General features: G+C 40.4%; 4 protein-coding genes and 4 non-coding genes across 10 annotated transcripts in view; 5 read left to right on the top strand and 3 right to left on the bottom strand.

Moving 5' to 3' along the window:
• The window catches only part of LOC111603743 (cytohesin-1), a 38479-nt gene extending 36681 nt beyond the window's left edge, over positions 1-1798 (bottom strand). Inside the window, exons 1-2 of the mRNA XM_023321462.2 lie at positions 1541-1798; positions 845-918 (exon numbers count right to left, since the gene is read on the bottom strand). Of these exons, the coding sequence (XP_023177230.1) occupies positions 845-918; positions 1541-1619 (153 nt within the window). The 5' untranslated portion in view covers positions 1620-1798. The remainder of the gene's footprint in view (positions 1-844; positions 919-1540) is intronic.
• Positions 1799-1943: 145 nt separating this feature from the next.
• LOC111603744 (activator of 90 kDa heat shock protein ATPase homolog 1) lies at positions 1944-5491 on the top strand. Of its 2 annotated transcripts, none has more exons than XM_023321463.2 (5): positions 1944-2248; positions 2344-2507; positions 2588-3242; positions 3307-3442; positions 5063-5491. In XM_023321463.2, exons 2-5 carry the CDS (start codon positions 2360-2362, stop codon positions 5207-5209), a joined length of 1086 nt encoding a protein of 361 aa, XP_023177231.2. In that variant the 5' UTR covers positions 1944-2248; positions 2344-2359; the 3' UTR covers positions 5210-5491. The 2 variants fall into 2 exon arrangements, with proteins under 2 accessions (XP_023177231.2, XP_023177232.2); XM_023321464.2 differs by having other exon boundaries at positions 2330-2507.
• LOC111603745 (C-type lectin domain family 4 member K-like) lies at positions 3681-4606 on the bottom strand. Of its 2 annotated transcripts, none has more exons than XM_023321465.2 (2): positions 4487-4606; positions 3681-4434 (listed from the first exon to the last, which is right to left on the bottom strand). In XM_023321465.2, exons 1-2 carry the CDS (start codon positions 4586-4588, stop codon positions 3805-3807), a joined length of 732 nt encoding a protein of 243 aa, XP_023177233.1. In that variant the 5' UTR covers positions 4589-4606; the 3' UTR covers positions 3681-3804. The 2 variants fall into 2 exon arrangements, with proteins under 2 accessions (XP_023177233.1, XP_023177234.1); XM_023321466.2 differs by having other exon boundaries at positions 3681-4431.
• A 166-nt stretch (positions 5492-5657) lies between the features above and the next one.
• Trnag-gcc lies at positions 5658-5728 on the top strand. The gene has a single exon. It is a non-coding gene; the product is annotated as a tRNA-Gly (tRNA).
• Positions 5729-6183: 455 nt separating this feature from the next.
• Trnag-gcc lies at positions 6184-6254 on the top strand. The gene has a single exon. It is a non-coding gene; the product is annotated as a tRNA-Gly (tRNA).
• Positions 6255-8444: 2190 nt separating this feature from the next.
• On the top strand, positions 8445-8515 carry Trnag-gcc. Its single transcript has one exon. It is a non-coding gene; the product is annotated as a tRNA-Gly (tRNA).
• A 1383-nt stretch (positions 8516-9898) lies between these two features.
• Positions 9899-9969, top strand: Trnag-gcc. Its single transcript has one exon. It is a non-coding gene; the product is annotated as a tRNA-Gly (tRNA).
• Positions 9970-10079: 110 nt separating this feature from the next.
• Positions 10080-12640, bottom strand: part of LOC111603772 (zinc finger protein 814) — a 40434-nt gene continuing 37873 nt past the window's right edge. The window contains exon 5 of the mRNA XM_023321507.2: positions 10080-10429. Coding sequence (XP_023177275.2) covers positions 10111-10429 — 319 coding nt within the window. The 3' untranslated portion in view covers positions 10080-10110. The remainder of the gene's footprint in view (positions 10430-12640) is intronic.

Raw genomic sequence — 12640 nt, 5'->3', positions numbered from 1 at the left:
ATGAGGGCAGCGTCTTTTGAAAATTTTTGCATGCGGCATCACAGGAGCGGCACGCAGGTAAATACTAAAATAGGCTCTTAGATTTAGCGATTTTGTTTGTATACTAATTTCGAGAAAATGTTTCAGCATTAATCTGCATGATTTTTTGGGTAAAATAATAATGTATATAATGATTAAAGTTAATGGTCTTAACTATATATTTAGAAATATATGTGCCCCATATACCAAATATATATCTGTTAGTAAAATTATTATTTAACTGTAATATTTTACCACTACAATATTTCATACATTTCTTTTTATTTATCGCACTAAAGCTTCCCCTAAGTGCGCTCCTGTTTTTCAGTATTGTTTACAGTTGCTTTTTGATGCCGCCAAATACAGTTGCTCCCACGTTGTTTTGTCCGAAGCAACAAAAGCAACAATACAATAAGCTAATGTCAACGAAAAGTTCAAAAGCTGGGCACACTTTAAGTTAACGGTAGTTTTTATTGACGCTTGCATTGTGGACGGTGTCATAGAATGCCAATGGAAACATTGGACGTCAGAATAATAAGAGAGAGAGAAGCGTCGAAGTCATTAAAAACTATCAAATAAATTTAACAACAAAATAAACTCCAACTAGCAAATTAGTCGTGGCAAAATGTGAACAAACTAATTAGCCATAACGAACAGATGGAAGAAAATGGAAACGAGAACGAAAACGCGAATCAAAGGGGAAGAGCAGGTGCGGCGATGCCCTCGTTGGGTGCTTTGACATTTGCAATGGCCAAAGGTGAGTGAGACAGAAGGAATGATGACGATGAAGAGATAAGAAATGAGTTTTTTTTTGTTTTTAACATACCTGAATCTCAAGTAAAAGCTCCTGTTTTTTTCTGCGCAGCTCAATCACCAGCTTTTGCTGCTCCGGTGTCAATTCTGCAAGAATAAAACATAATTCTTAAGCATCGTAGTTGCTGCTGCAGTTGATTTGGTTAATTGGAACAGCGACATTCCACTTACACACACACGAGAGCACAAGCGCACGTAAACAATACACACCCACCAGCACAAATACACACATACACGCATACATATATTATTTTTCATGCACATACAAGCTGCACTGGCAACATACGTATGCGTACGAGCGAGACAAAAGATGCTGACAAATCAATAGAAATACAACAATTGTGCGCATGTTATTGTTGTTGTTTTTTGATGATGTTTCACAACGGGCTGTCTAGATGTATTAATTTGTTTATTAGTTTAATGCATTAACGGGATTAATTCAATTGAAGGCCAGTTTAATAGACGCACAAACACATGCACACACATACACACGCACATCCACACACGACACGCACACGCCTACAATCAGCGTCGCTTGTTGCTTCAACACTTTTCGTGTGGCCTTTTCGCCCCACCCGCTAGCAATTTGCATTTAGCATTCACACAATTTCACTTCAATTGCAGCTTAAACTAATCTTTATTGCCGACGACCGTCTGGTTGAGCTTCTTTGTTTTATTGTTTACTCATTGCCCATTGCGTCGTGTTTACCTGGCATTGAGAATTCACTGCGCCCCTTGGATATCGCACCGTACGATCTGTTGTCGAAATTGTCCATTGCGCTTATCATTGTGGCGGGCACTGTAATCACACACGCACACACGTTGCACTAGTTTAACATATTTTGTAACTTTTAGATATTTGCTAACTTTTTCATTTATTAAACACAATTAAATTTATCATAAACAAATCAACACAAAAAATTCTTTCGCCTTTTTCTTTCCCACTAGGGATGAGCCGAATAGCGATGCCTAGGGATGGCCAAATCGATGTATCGTAAGCAGAAGTGATGCCACACTGTCGAAAATGCACTTAGGTAACCATACATATATTTAAACATTATTTTGACTAGTATTTAGATTTAACAGATTTTACAACTTTTGTTGTCAATATTGTATTTTATGTCACTTTGTGTTTGTTACACTTCACATTTTGCATTAGCAATTCGATATTGTTTCTTAGCAATGTAACAGAGGGAGCACATTAAATTAACAGAGTTGCTCCTCTGACACGCATTGAAACCTCATAAGTAAAAGCTTTGCGGTGTAACTGTTACGCGCTACCTAACTGTCTCGTGACGGCGGCACACCAAAATAACGCTCCTCACTAACCGAGACTGACTGCAAAGGCACTGAAGCGACTTCGGATTTCTAGAAATTTCCAAATATTTTCTTAGCGTAGTCAACAGAGCAACGCCAGGTAACGGAATTAAGCGTAAATCGAACACTGCTGACACTCTGCGGACCAGTGAGTGCGAGTATCAATCATATTTTAATACAGAAAATACGCAATAGAAACAGCAACAGCGCCATGGCCAAGTGGGGAGAAGGAGATCCACGCTGGATTGTTGAGGAACGACCCGATGCGACCAATGTGAACAATTGGCATTGGACGGAAAAGAATGCGACGCCCTGGTCCAAGGAGCGGCTGACACAGTTGTTCATTGACTTTAAAATAGGTATTGATTTTGCTATTCCAATTACAGTAAAAATTCTAACCTTAATTTCATGTTAATTTCGCACTGTAAATGGAGAACAGTTCAAAGTGACATCGAGTGCGTAGTGAAAAGTGTGGATGAGTGCACCGGCGAGGCGACGGTCAATAATCGCAAGGGTAAACTGATATTCTTCTACGATTGGGAATTGGTGCTGAAGTGGTCTGGCCGGCTGCTAAACAACAGCAAAGTGAGCCACAATGGCAAGCTTACCATACCGAATTTGTCCGAGGAGAACAATCTGGAGGATGTGGAAATAACGGTTACCATTGACGAGTCTAACAACGAGTCGGAGACACTCAAACAATTCATGTACAATGTGGGTCGTGAGCAAATTCGCAAACAGCTGGGCGTATACATCAAGGAACTAAAGGAGGAGTATTCAAAGAACTTGATACTACCAAAAAAGGATGCCAATAGCAGTGATTCCACAGCAGTCGAGGCTAAGGATGCCAACAACGCTAAGATTGCGGTACAGAAGCCTGCGTCGCAGGTCGCCACGGCTGGCGCGGCCATTTCCTCCTCCAATAACAATACAACGAGCAGGCCCGTGGGTTGCAAGCTGGACGTACGCTCGCTCACCATGACCGAGGAGTTCCATTGCAATGCCAATGATCTGTACAATGCACTAACAAAGGCCGAAATGGTCACTGCATTTACGCGTGCGCCCGCCAAAGTGGACGCCGTACGCGGCGGCGAGTGAGCATCAATTATAGTTTCATCCTAATGCCAATTCCAAATGACATTTTATTTGAATTCACAGATTTGTACTCTACGGCGGCAACGTGCATGGCAAGTTCGAAGAGCTGGTGCCCGAGAAGAAGATACAACAAAGCTGGCGTCTGAAAAACTGGGCTTCTGGCCACTATTCGAATGTGATCATTGAACTGGAGGAAACTGTAAGTAAAAGGGTCAACATGGAAATAAGAAACTTGTGTTCTCTAAGCTTTCTTGAACTATTCCTCCAATTGTTGTAGGCAACTCTCTGATTAGCCGTAGAAAGACTAATAGCAATAGATGGTTACTATAGGAAGGCAATATACAGATTTAAATGCATTCCTAAAGTTAAGTGATAGTTAAAAAGTATTTTATAAATTATAAGCATAAATAGGAACACAATTTTATAATCTAAAAAAGTTGGACAGAAAAGGGACATTTTATTTGAGTATATTAAATTGATTTTACATCAAGATCTGAAGCACTTCATATTACAGAGAGCAGAACAAAAGAAATCATTTATTGCGAATTATAGAAAGCATTGTCAATGCGCCTTAAGCATGTGTCGACCTTTCTCACAGACAAAGTAGAATGTTTTCTTGCAATCTTCATCGTTCATATGGTTGCCTGGCCATCCGGGCAGTATCACACACTTTTCATTGTCCTTGACATTGTTCGGCTCGCCTCGCTGCCATTGGAGAAACTTTGCCTTTTCACCAGTTGTTGCCGAGGTGAACTCGCCGTTTTTAGCCAAGCTGTTAATGTCCAGCCAATAATAGGTTTTATGTAAATTTGCCTTCAGGGCATCGTATTCGAATTTATTCTGCGGGCTCGCCAGGTGCGCACCCATTAGGCGGCATCTCTCAGCGGCATCAAACCAGCTTAAAGGCAGTTGGTTCTCTATGAAATAGTATTTGGCACCGATTTTCTGAAATGGTCTCATATCACTGAGACTTTCGACCATATTTGTCATGGCTTCTTCAAATGCATCAAACTTTTCAAGCAGCAAACGTTCAATTTGTTCGAATTTACTTATAAATTCCGATTTCTCATTCATATTACAGCCCTCCACCTGCCGCTGTAGCACCCTGGTGTGGTCCAATACAGGCTTAACTATCCTGAAGCAATATCGACCACAATCATTTTCTAGTTGTATTGAATTCTCGCAAACCTGCTGATAGAGACAATTTCAATTTAATATATATATATTCTCAGGCTTAACTTACCTCATTGCTCCTTCGCATCGCGATAATCGGAATTAAAATTCCAATTAAAAAGATTATTGCTAGAGGAAAGTTTGTGCTGATCATTGCAAACCCTTTCGCCATCTGAAACACCCAGACAATTAACATGTTGATTAAACTAGTCAATTGACTAAACTCAGCAAAAATGTGTTTCAAAGGGCATTTTGGCTTGGTGCCAAAGTATGTAACATGATGGAGCTATCAATTCTAAAAAACCTAAAGTCTAGAACTTTGATATAGAAGAACTTGTTGAATACAAAATCTGTTAGATCTAAAAATCAGGAGTTTCTTTTCGATAAACATATGTATTACAAACACAGGTATATATTAAGTTCGCATGTCTGATTGATCAGTATCATCTATTTGATCATTTCTACTTGCATAATGCAGTAAATTCTATTCTCGCTGATAGAAATGTATATTGTGCAAATGCCAGTTCATGGTTCAGATTATTTGCTGCCGATCACCGCTATATCTATCAATCTATACTCTATATTGAGTCCATTTGGGCTTGTTATATTTATTATATTAATAATTATTATATAAATTGTTTTGCAGTCGTCGACCACGAAGTTGACGCTTAATCAGACTGGTATTCCCGCCTCCGAGTACACAGGGATGAAGTCAAACTGGTATCGATACTACTGGGTCAGCATAAAGCAGACGTTCGGCTTCGGGGCCTCCTGGCCACTGGGCCAGTCCTAAATGCTAATCATTCGAGTTCAATTCAAACGCGCTGCAAATTGATTTTCACCATCTTTTTAGCTATAATTTCTGCGCGGCTGCTTGCCGACAGCACTCTGTTAACACTTAAATATGCTATTTAATTAAATATATATAGACGGATACACTGTTCGACAGTAGCATCAGCATCAGCATCAGCAGCAGTAACAATACAACAAATTATGTCATTTAGTCATGTTCAAGCTAAGGCACACACTCGACATGGACACATAACTTGTAAATGGCGAAATAAACGAAACATCTTAATGAACTTCAATGCGATTTTTATTTTATTAACCTCAAAAACGCTTCTATAAATTGGTATAGATTGAGATAGTCGTGATAACTAAATTTAAATGAAAAGCATTTATTTTAGTTCATTTATTATCGGAGCTTAAACTTAACCAAATCGAAACATGAAATCCATCAAGCATCGGTGGTTCAGTGGTAGAATGCTCGCCTGCCACGCGGGCGGCCCGGGTTCGATTCCCGGCCGATGCACACCTATCTTTTTTATTTTTTAAATAAATCCTTCATGCCTTTGCGTTTTATATTTAACATTTCTTAAAGAACGAACATATAACTTATCATTAAACAAACTTTAAATTCTTTAAAGTTTATTTAGAGTTTTGATTTTCGTATGCATTGACCTGCTTATATGCAGACTCCTTTTGTGATCCGAAGCGAATTCCACTTCTTTGAAGCAATATCTTCCATAAATCCATCCTGACTCCTTACTATCATAGATGGGATTATTTTAAGCTGCTGAATCAAGACAATAAAGTTAAAGTTAGCTTTTGTTTTCCGAATTGAAATTTCTTTTAGGAACCACTAACACAGCAACTAGCCTAGCCATGAATCTATGGAATTCATGTTTTTTCAATTTAGAAATTGAAAATCGAGTTATTTTAGAGCTTCTTCAAAATCTAGCTTAAACCGATCACTGAGTGCAACAAGCATCGGTGGTTCAGTGGTAGAATGCTCGCCTGCCACGCGGGCGGCCCGGGTTCGATTCCCGGCCGATGCATATTTATAATTTTTTTTTTCAATTTTCTAAATATTAAAGTAGAAATAATATTTTATATTAATTTTATTTTACTTAAATAGAAGAATCGACGTTGTACTGTATACAGCATACAGCATACAGCATACAGGGTACAGCATACAGCATACAGCATACAGCATACAGCACACAGCATACAGCATACAGCATACAGGGTACAGCATACAGCATACAGCATACAGCATACAGCATACAGCATACAGCATACAGCATACAGCATACAGCATACAGCATACAGCATACAGCATACAGCATACAGCATACAGCATACAGCATACAGCATATAGCATATAGCATATAGCATACAGCATACAGCATACAGCATACAGCATACAGCATACAGCATACAGCATACAGCATACAGCATACAGCATACAGCATACAGCATACAGCATACAACATACAGCATACAGCATACAGCATACAGCATACAGCATACAGCATACAGCATACAGCATACAGCATACAGCATACAGCATACAGCATACAGCATACAGCATACAGCATACAGCATACAGCATACAGCATACAGCATACAGCATACAGCATACAGCATACAGCATACAGCATACAGCATACAGCATACAGCATACAGCATACAGCATACAGCATACAGCATACAGCATACAGCATACAGCATACAGCATACAGCATACAGCATACAGCATACAGCATACAGCATACAGCATACAGCATACAGCATACAGCATACAGCATACAGCATACAGCATACAGCATACAGCATACAGCATACAGCATACAGCATACAGCATACAGCATACAGCATACAGCATACAGCATACAGCATACAGCATACAGCATACAGCATACAGCATACAGCATACAGCATACAGCATACAGCATACAGCATACAGCATACAGCATACAGCATACAGCATACAGCATACAGCATACAGCATACAGCATACAGCATACAGCATACAGCATACAGCATACAGCATACAGCATACAGCATACAGCATACAGCATACAGCATACAGCATACAGCATACAGCATACAGCATACAGCATACAGCATACAGCATACAGCATACAGCATACAGCATACAGCATACAGCATACAGCATACAGCATACAGCATACAGCATACAGCATACAGCATACAGCATACAGCATACAGCATACAGCATACAGCATACAGCATACAGCATACAGCATACAGCATACAGCATACAGCATACAGCATACAGCATACAGCATACAGCATACAGCATACAGCATACAGCATACAGCATACAGCATACAGCATACAGCATACAGCATACAGCATACAGCATACAGCATACAGCATACAGCATACAGCATACAGCATACAGCATACAGCATACAGCATACAGCATACAGCATACAGCATACAGCATACAGCATACAGCATACAGCATACAGCATACAGCATACAGCATACAGCATACAGCATACAGCATACAGCATACAGCATACAGCATACAGCATACAGCATACAGCATACAGCATACAGCATACAGCATACAGCATACAGCATACAGCATACAGCATACAGCATACAGCATACAGCATACAGCATACAGCATACAGCATACAGCATACAGCATACAGCATACAGCATACAGCATACAGCATACAGCATACAGCATACAGCATACAGCATACAGCATACAGCATACAGCATACAGCATACAGCATACAGCATACAGCCATACAGCATACAGCATACAGCATACAGCATACAGCATACAGCATACAGCATACAGCATACAGCATACAGCATACAGCATACAGCATACAGCATACAGCATACAGCATACGCATACAGCATACAGCATACAGCATACAGCATACAGCATACAGCATACAGCATACAGCATACAGCATACAGCATACAGCATACAGCATACAGCATACGCATACAGCATACAGCATACAGCATACAGCATACAGCATACAGCATACAGCATACAGCATACAGCATACAGCATACAGCATACAGCATACAGCATACAGCATACAGCATACAGGCATACAGCATACAGCATACAGCATACAGCATACAGCATACAGCATACAGCATACAGCATACAGCATACAGCATACATACATATATACATCAAATTAAATTGTTTAGTTTTTTAAGATTTAACAAACTGCAAAAGTCAAGCATCGGTGGTTCAGTGGTAGAATGCTCGCCTGCCACGCGGGCGGCCCGGGTTCGATTCCCGGCCGATGCACATCTAATTTTTTTTATTATACCCTGATCCCATTAAAAATGGGAAATCAGGGTATAATGGTTTTGTGCAAATGTATGTAACAGGCAGAAGGAGGCGTGGCAGACCCCATAAAGTATATATATTCTTGATCAGGACGACAAGCCGAGTCGATTGAGCCCTGTCCGTCTGTCTGTCTGTCCGTCTGTCCGTCTGTCCGTCTGTCCGTCCGTCCGTCTGTCCGTCTGTCCGTATGTGTGAACGCGTGGATCTCAGCATCTATAAGAGCTAGAGACTTGAAATTTTTTTTGTAGGTCCGTGTATAGCACGCGCAGGTCAAGTTTGTTTCAAATATTCGATAACTATTCGCATTTAATTGTTATCGAATAAAAACATTATTGAAATGCAGTAAATAAATTATATCTCGAACGTCTTAAGAGCTAGAGCTTCCAAATTTTGTATTTAGTCTTATGTATATTTTATGCAATTTTGATTTTTGTTGGATTTTGGATACCGGCTCCAAATTCCCCCAAATTCTTAGAATTTAAGTTAAGTTGGAACTATGGCCATTATGTCAAGACGTTTGCATCTCAACCAAGCCAATAGGATATATAGATCATATGCTGAAAATTTCATTAAAATCCATTAAGTAAAACAGAAGTTATTAAACAAAACGTTTGGCCAATTTGCAAAAGCACATGTCAGCAGCGCCACGCGCACGCATTTTTCCTATTCTTTTCTATTCCAAGAATTGAAATTGCGATTGAATTGTGCTGAATTATTAGCTGCTACTTATGTTCAAATTTGCAACGTCTCGAATAAGAAGGGCAGTGGCTGCGTTGGTAGAGGCTCCGCTCGTATGCAGCTTGGTCCGGGTTCGAGACCAGTGAAGATGAAATGTTTTTTATTGTTCTATTTTTTTTTTAGTTATGAAGTGGCGGTGTTGGTAGAGTTTGTGCACGTTGCGCAAATAATCCGGGTTCGAAACCTGGTCTCACAATGTCAATTTTTATTTGTTTTCTTTTTTTTTAATACTCGATACAAACTACGGAAAATATTAAAAAACTCAAAGGACTGGGATCAGGGTATCTCCTAGTCGGGCACCCCGACTAGAGCTTTCTTACTTGTTTTTTTAATAAATATTTCATGCATTTTTCACCTTTTTTTATGTGTTATGTTTCATTTGTTTTTAAAGATCAGCTTTTTAGAGTTGTGTTTATTTTTATGTTTATACTTATACAGATTATTGAATTGGTATGCATATGTCATCAGTTCTCTAATTACTGGATTACTGAAAGCCAGAATAGTAAAGTCCATGAATACAGTTATTTATTTTAAGAAGAAAATTTATTTTCGGCATATTGCTGAATGCTTAAGTGTGAAAGTTTTTAAGCTCGATTTATAGAAGCATCGGTGGTTCAGTGGTAGAATGCTCGCCTGCCACGCGGGCGGCCCGGGTTCGATTCCCGGCCGATGCATAAGCTATTTTTTTTATTATATAAGGTTTGAATTAATTAATTTTTTAATGGAAAATAGTTGATTGTTTAAACAGGTGGATTCAAACCAATAGATCTATGGAAAGTTTTTTCCTTTATAAAATTTACTGAATCCCTGAAGCCTCATGGATTTTCCGTCTTATGGGTGCTCAAATGCATCTGATAGTCCTTAAAGCTGTTGCCCTTAAAAGCTGTACAGGTCGAACACTCGTAGATGAACTTGCCTGGATGTTTTCCTGTCTTTACGATGTGTTTGCGCAGATTGTCGAAGCTGCTGCACTGGAAGTCGCAATGGGGACATTTATGGGGCTTCTCTCCGGTATGTCGGCGCATGTGACGATTGAGGTGACCTTTGACTCGCGCTTTGAACTCGCACTGATCGCACGCGAACCATTTGCCACTCTCAGCCAGCTCTAGGTCACTCGAATGCGATTTGAGGTGCCTGCAAAAGAGTTGAGATCATTTTTGAGTCGGCGACCAGAGATGGGTCGGGTGAGAAAACTGTTAAGTATTCGCACACTGCGAGGCCATATTTAAAATCTTCGGCTTGATTAGACGTTAAATTCCAGTGGCGGCTGTCGCCCGAGCAACGCAGCCAGGAACTAATTGCTAATTTCGCATTCGAATCGCACGCTCGAAATCAAAATGCGAAATACGAGTAAGTTGGCAAAGTCGCGGCTTGCGAATTGCCAACGACTTTTTGGCATGGCTAAAGGATGCCACCGATCTGTACCGGTGGCGGTTGCGACCGAATGCCCGTCCACACAGATGGAGGAGATCTGTTTTGTAAACAGCGGCAAAGCACATTCGCAAATAATCGCTGGCATGGGTTTGGTCGCTGGACAAGCGCTGTGCGCTCTTACTAAAGCTAATTTTATAAATCAATTATTAACTATTTAACTCATTAATTAACGAATAATATCGAGCTTTGTCTGTGAAATGTTGAGACTGTCTTTCGCTTTCTATTCATATTGAACAATTCGATTGGGGGGAATCCCTCATAGCGCTCTGCTCTCGCCGATTGCTTAACCCATATGCCCAACTGGAACGTAGCGATACACGACTGAAGGGTGCTCACAGTTACGCGCCTTCAATTACGCTGCCCGATGCCGGGATCGAGCTTACGAGGTGAGCTCTGCACCCCCTCCCAGTGTTCCCAGAAGCAAAGCGAATCGAGGCCTGCGGCCGACGCTCATTTGTTGCTGCTGTTGCTGCTGTTGCTGCTGGTGTGCTGTTGTCCACTCCCCTTATCAGCTACTGTCCGAACCGAGGACTCACAATTAATTGCCAATGTTCTGCGTGGTTGCCGAATTGGAATCTGTGTGAAATCTCAGGCGCACGGCTCGATCCGGCAGCGAGCGCAGCTTATGCGCATTCGGTAGGCTTAATTAGCGGCAAGTAATGTTTGCCGCTGTTGCAGTTGCAGTTGCCGTTGCAGTTGCAGCTTTGCAGCTTGTTGCTTGCTGCTTCGTGCTTGCCAGCAAGTTGTAGGAGTTACCTTCTTCTGTTGCCCCTGCCCCCACCCAACATACACGGACCCCGCCCACGCCCAGGCGTCGCTTTGAGCTGCGTCCAGCAATGCCGACAACGCGTCGAACGTCCAAAACGAGACCGAAACTGCGATGCGTTTTGGTCAGCCTTTGAATTCCTGTACAGACCGCGCTTCTCCTTCTCTCTCTCTCTCCCTCTCTTTGATAGCTAATTGAAGATCTCGACTGCCAGTTAAGCACATCACAGCTGAGTATCTGTCTCACTCTCTTCCTCCTCTTCTCCTTGCCTCTCTCTCTCTCTCCCTCGCTCTGCTGATTTTTGTTCCGCGACAATTTGCAGTGCAAAACAAACAATTTTTAATGAACTCAGCTAAATAGTTGTTCGACCGGACAGGTCAAGTTTTACACAGATTAATATATATATATACATATATATATATATAGATATATATACAGAACTTTATAAAATCTTTCTAAAACTAATTGAACGCCAATGCGTGTTGAGTTTCAAATTCAAAATCTGCATTTCTAGCAACGCCACATTCTTGAGCCGAAATTTTGATCAAATTTTAATTTGTAATTAAATGGCATAGCTTTAGTAATAGTTTCATATATAAGTGAACTCAATAACTTAAATATCTGCTGAAATATGGCTATCGGTAATAGTATCTCTACTGTTGGGTCACCCCAAATTTTTGTTAATTCTCATATTTTGCGCCTGAGCATTTGCTTGATTATGTATTGACTGTGCTCCAACAGTACTCATTTATAATTAAGAATAAATAACAAATTAAAATTATTTTTTATATTTAATATATTAGTTAATTATATTTAATATAATAAATCAAAGAAAGCAGAAAGACTTAAGTTGTTTCAGGCTAAACAAAATGAGCCAAAATGATGCAATAGAATGTGCCAATAGAAATTTGGCCAGCTCGGCTCAATATTAAATATTCAAAATCTGAGCCTTATGAACAAAAGATACAAAAGCTGTTACCGCCATCAAAGCGATGCGTTCACAAGGCTCCAAGTTCAAGACGACAAAAAGCGTTTATACTAAAACTTGAATGTATTCAGCATGTGTGTGTGTGTGTGTATGTGTGTGTGGGGCGGACAGCTGCACAGTGGCAAGCAACAGTGGCAGTGGCAGTGGCAGTGGCAGC

The sequence above is a fragment of the Drosophila hydei genome, unplaced genomic scaffold, assembly GCF_003285905.1.
Source record: "Drosophila hydei strain 15085-1641.00,03,60 unplaced genomic scaffold, DhydRS2 tig00008114-arrow-pilon, whole genome shotgun sequence".
Classification (NCBI taxonomy): Eukaryota; Metazoa; Arthropoda; class Insecta; order Diptera; family Drosophilidae; genus Drosophila; species Drosophila hydei.
This window is presented reverse-complemented; position numbering and strand designations above follow the sequence as displayed.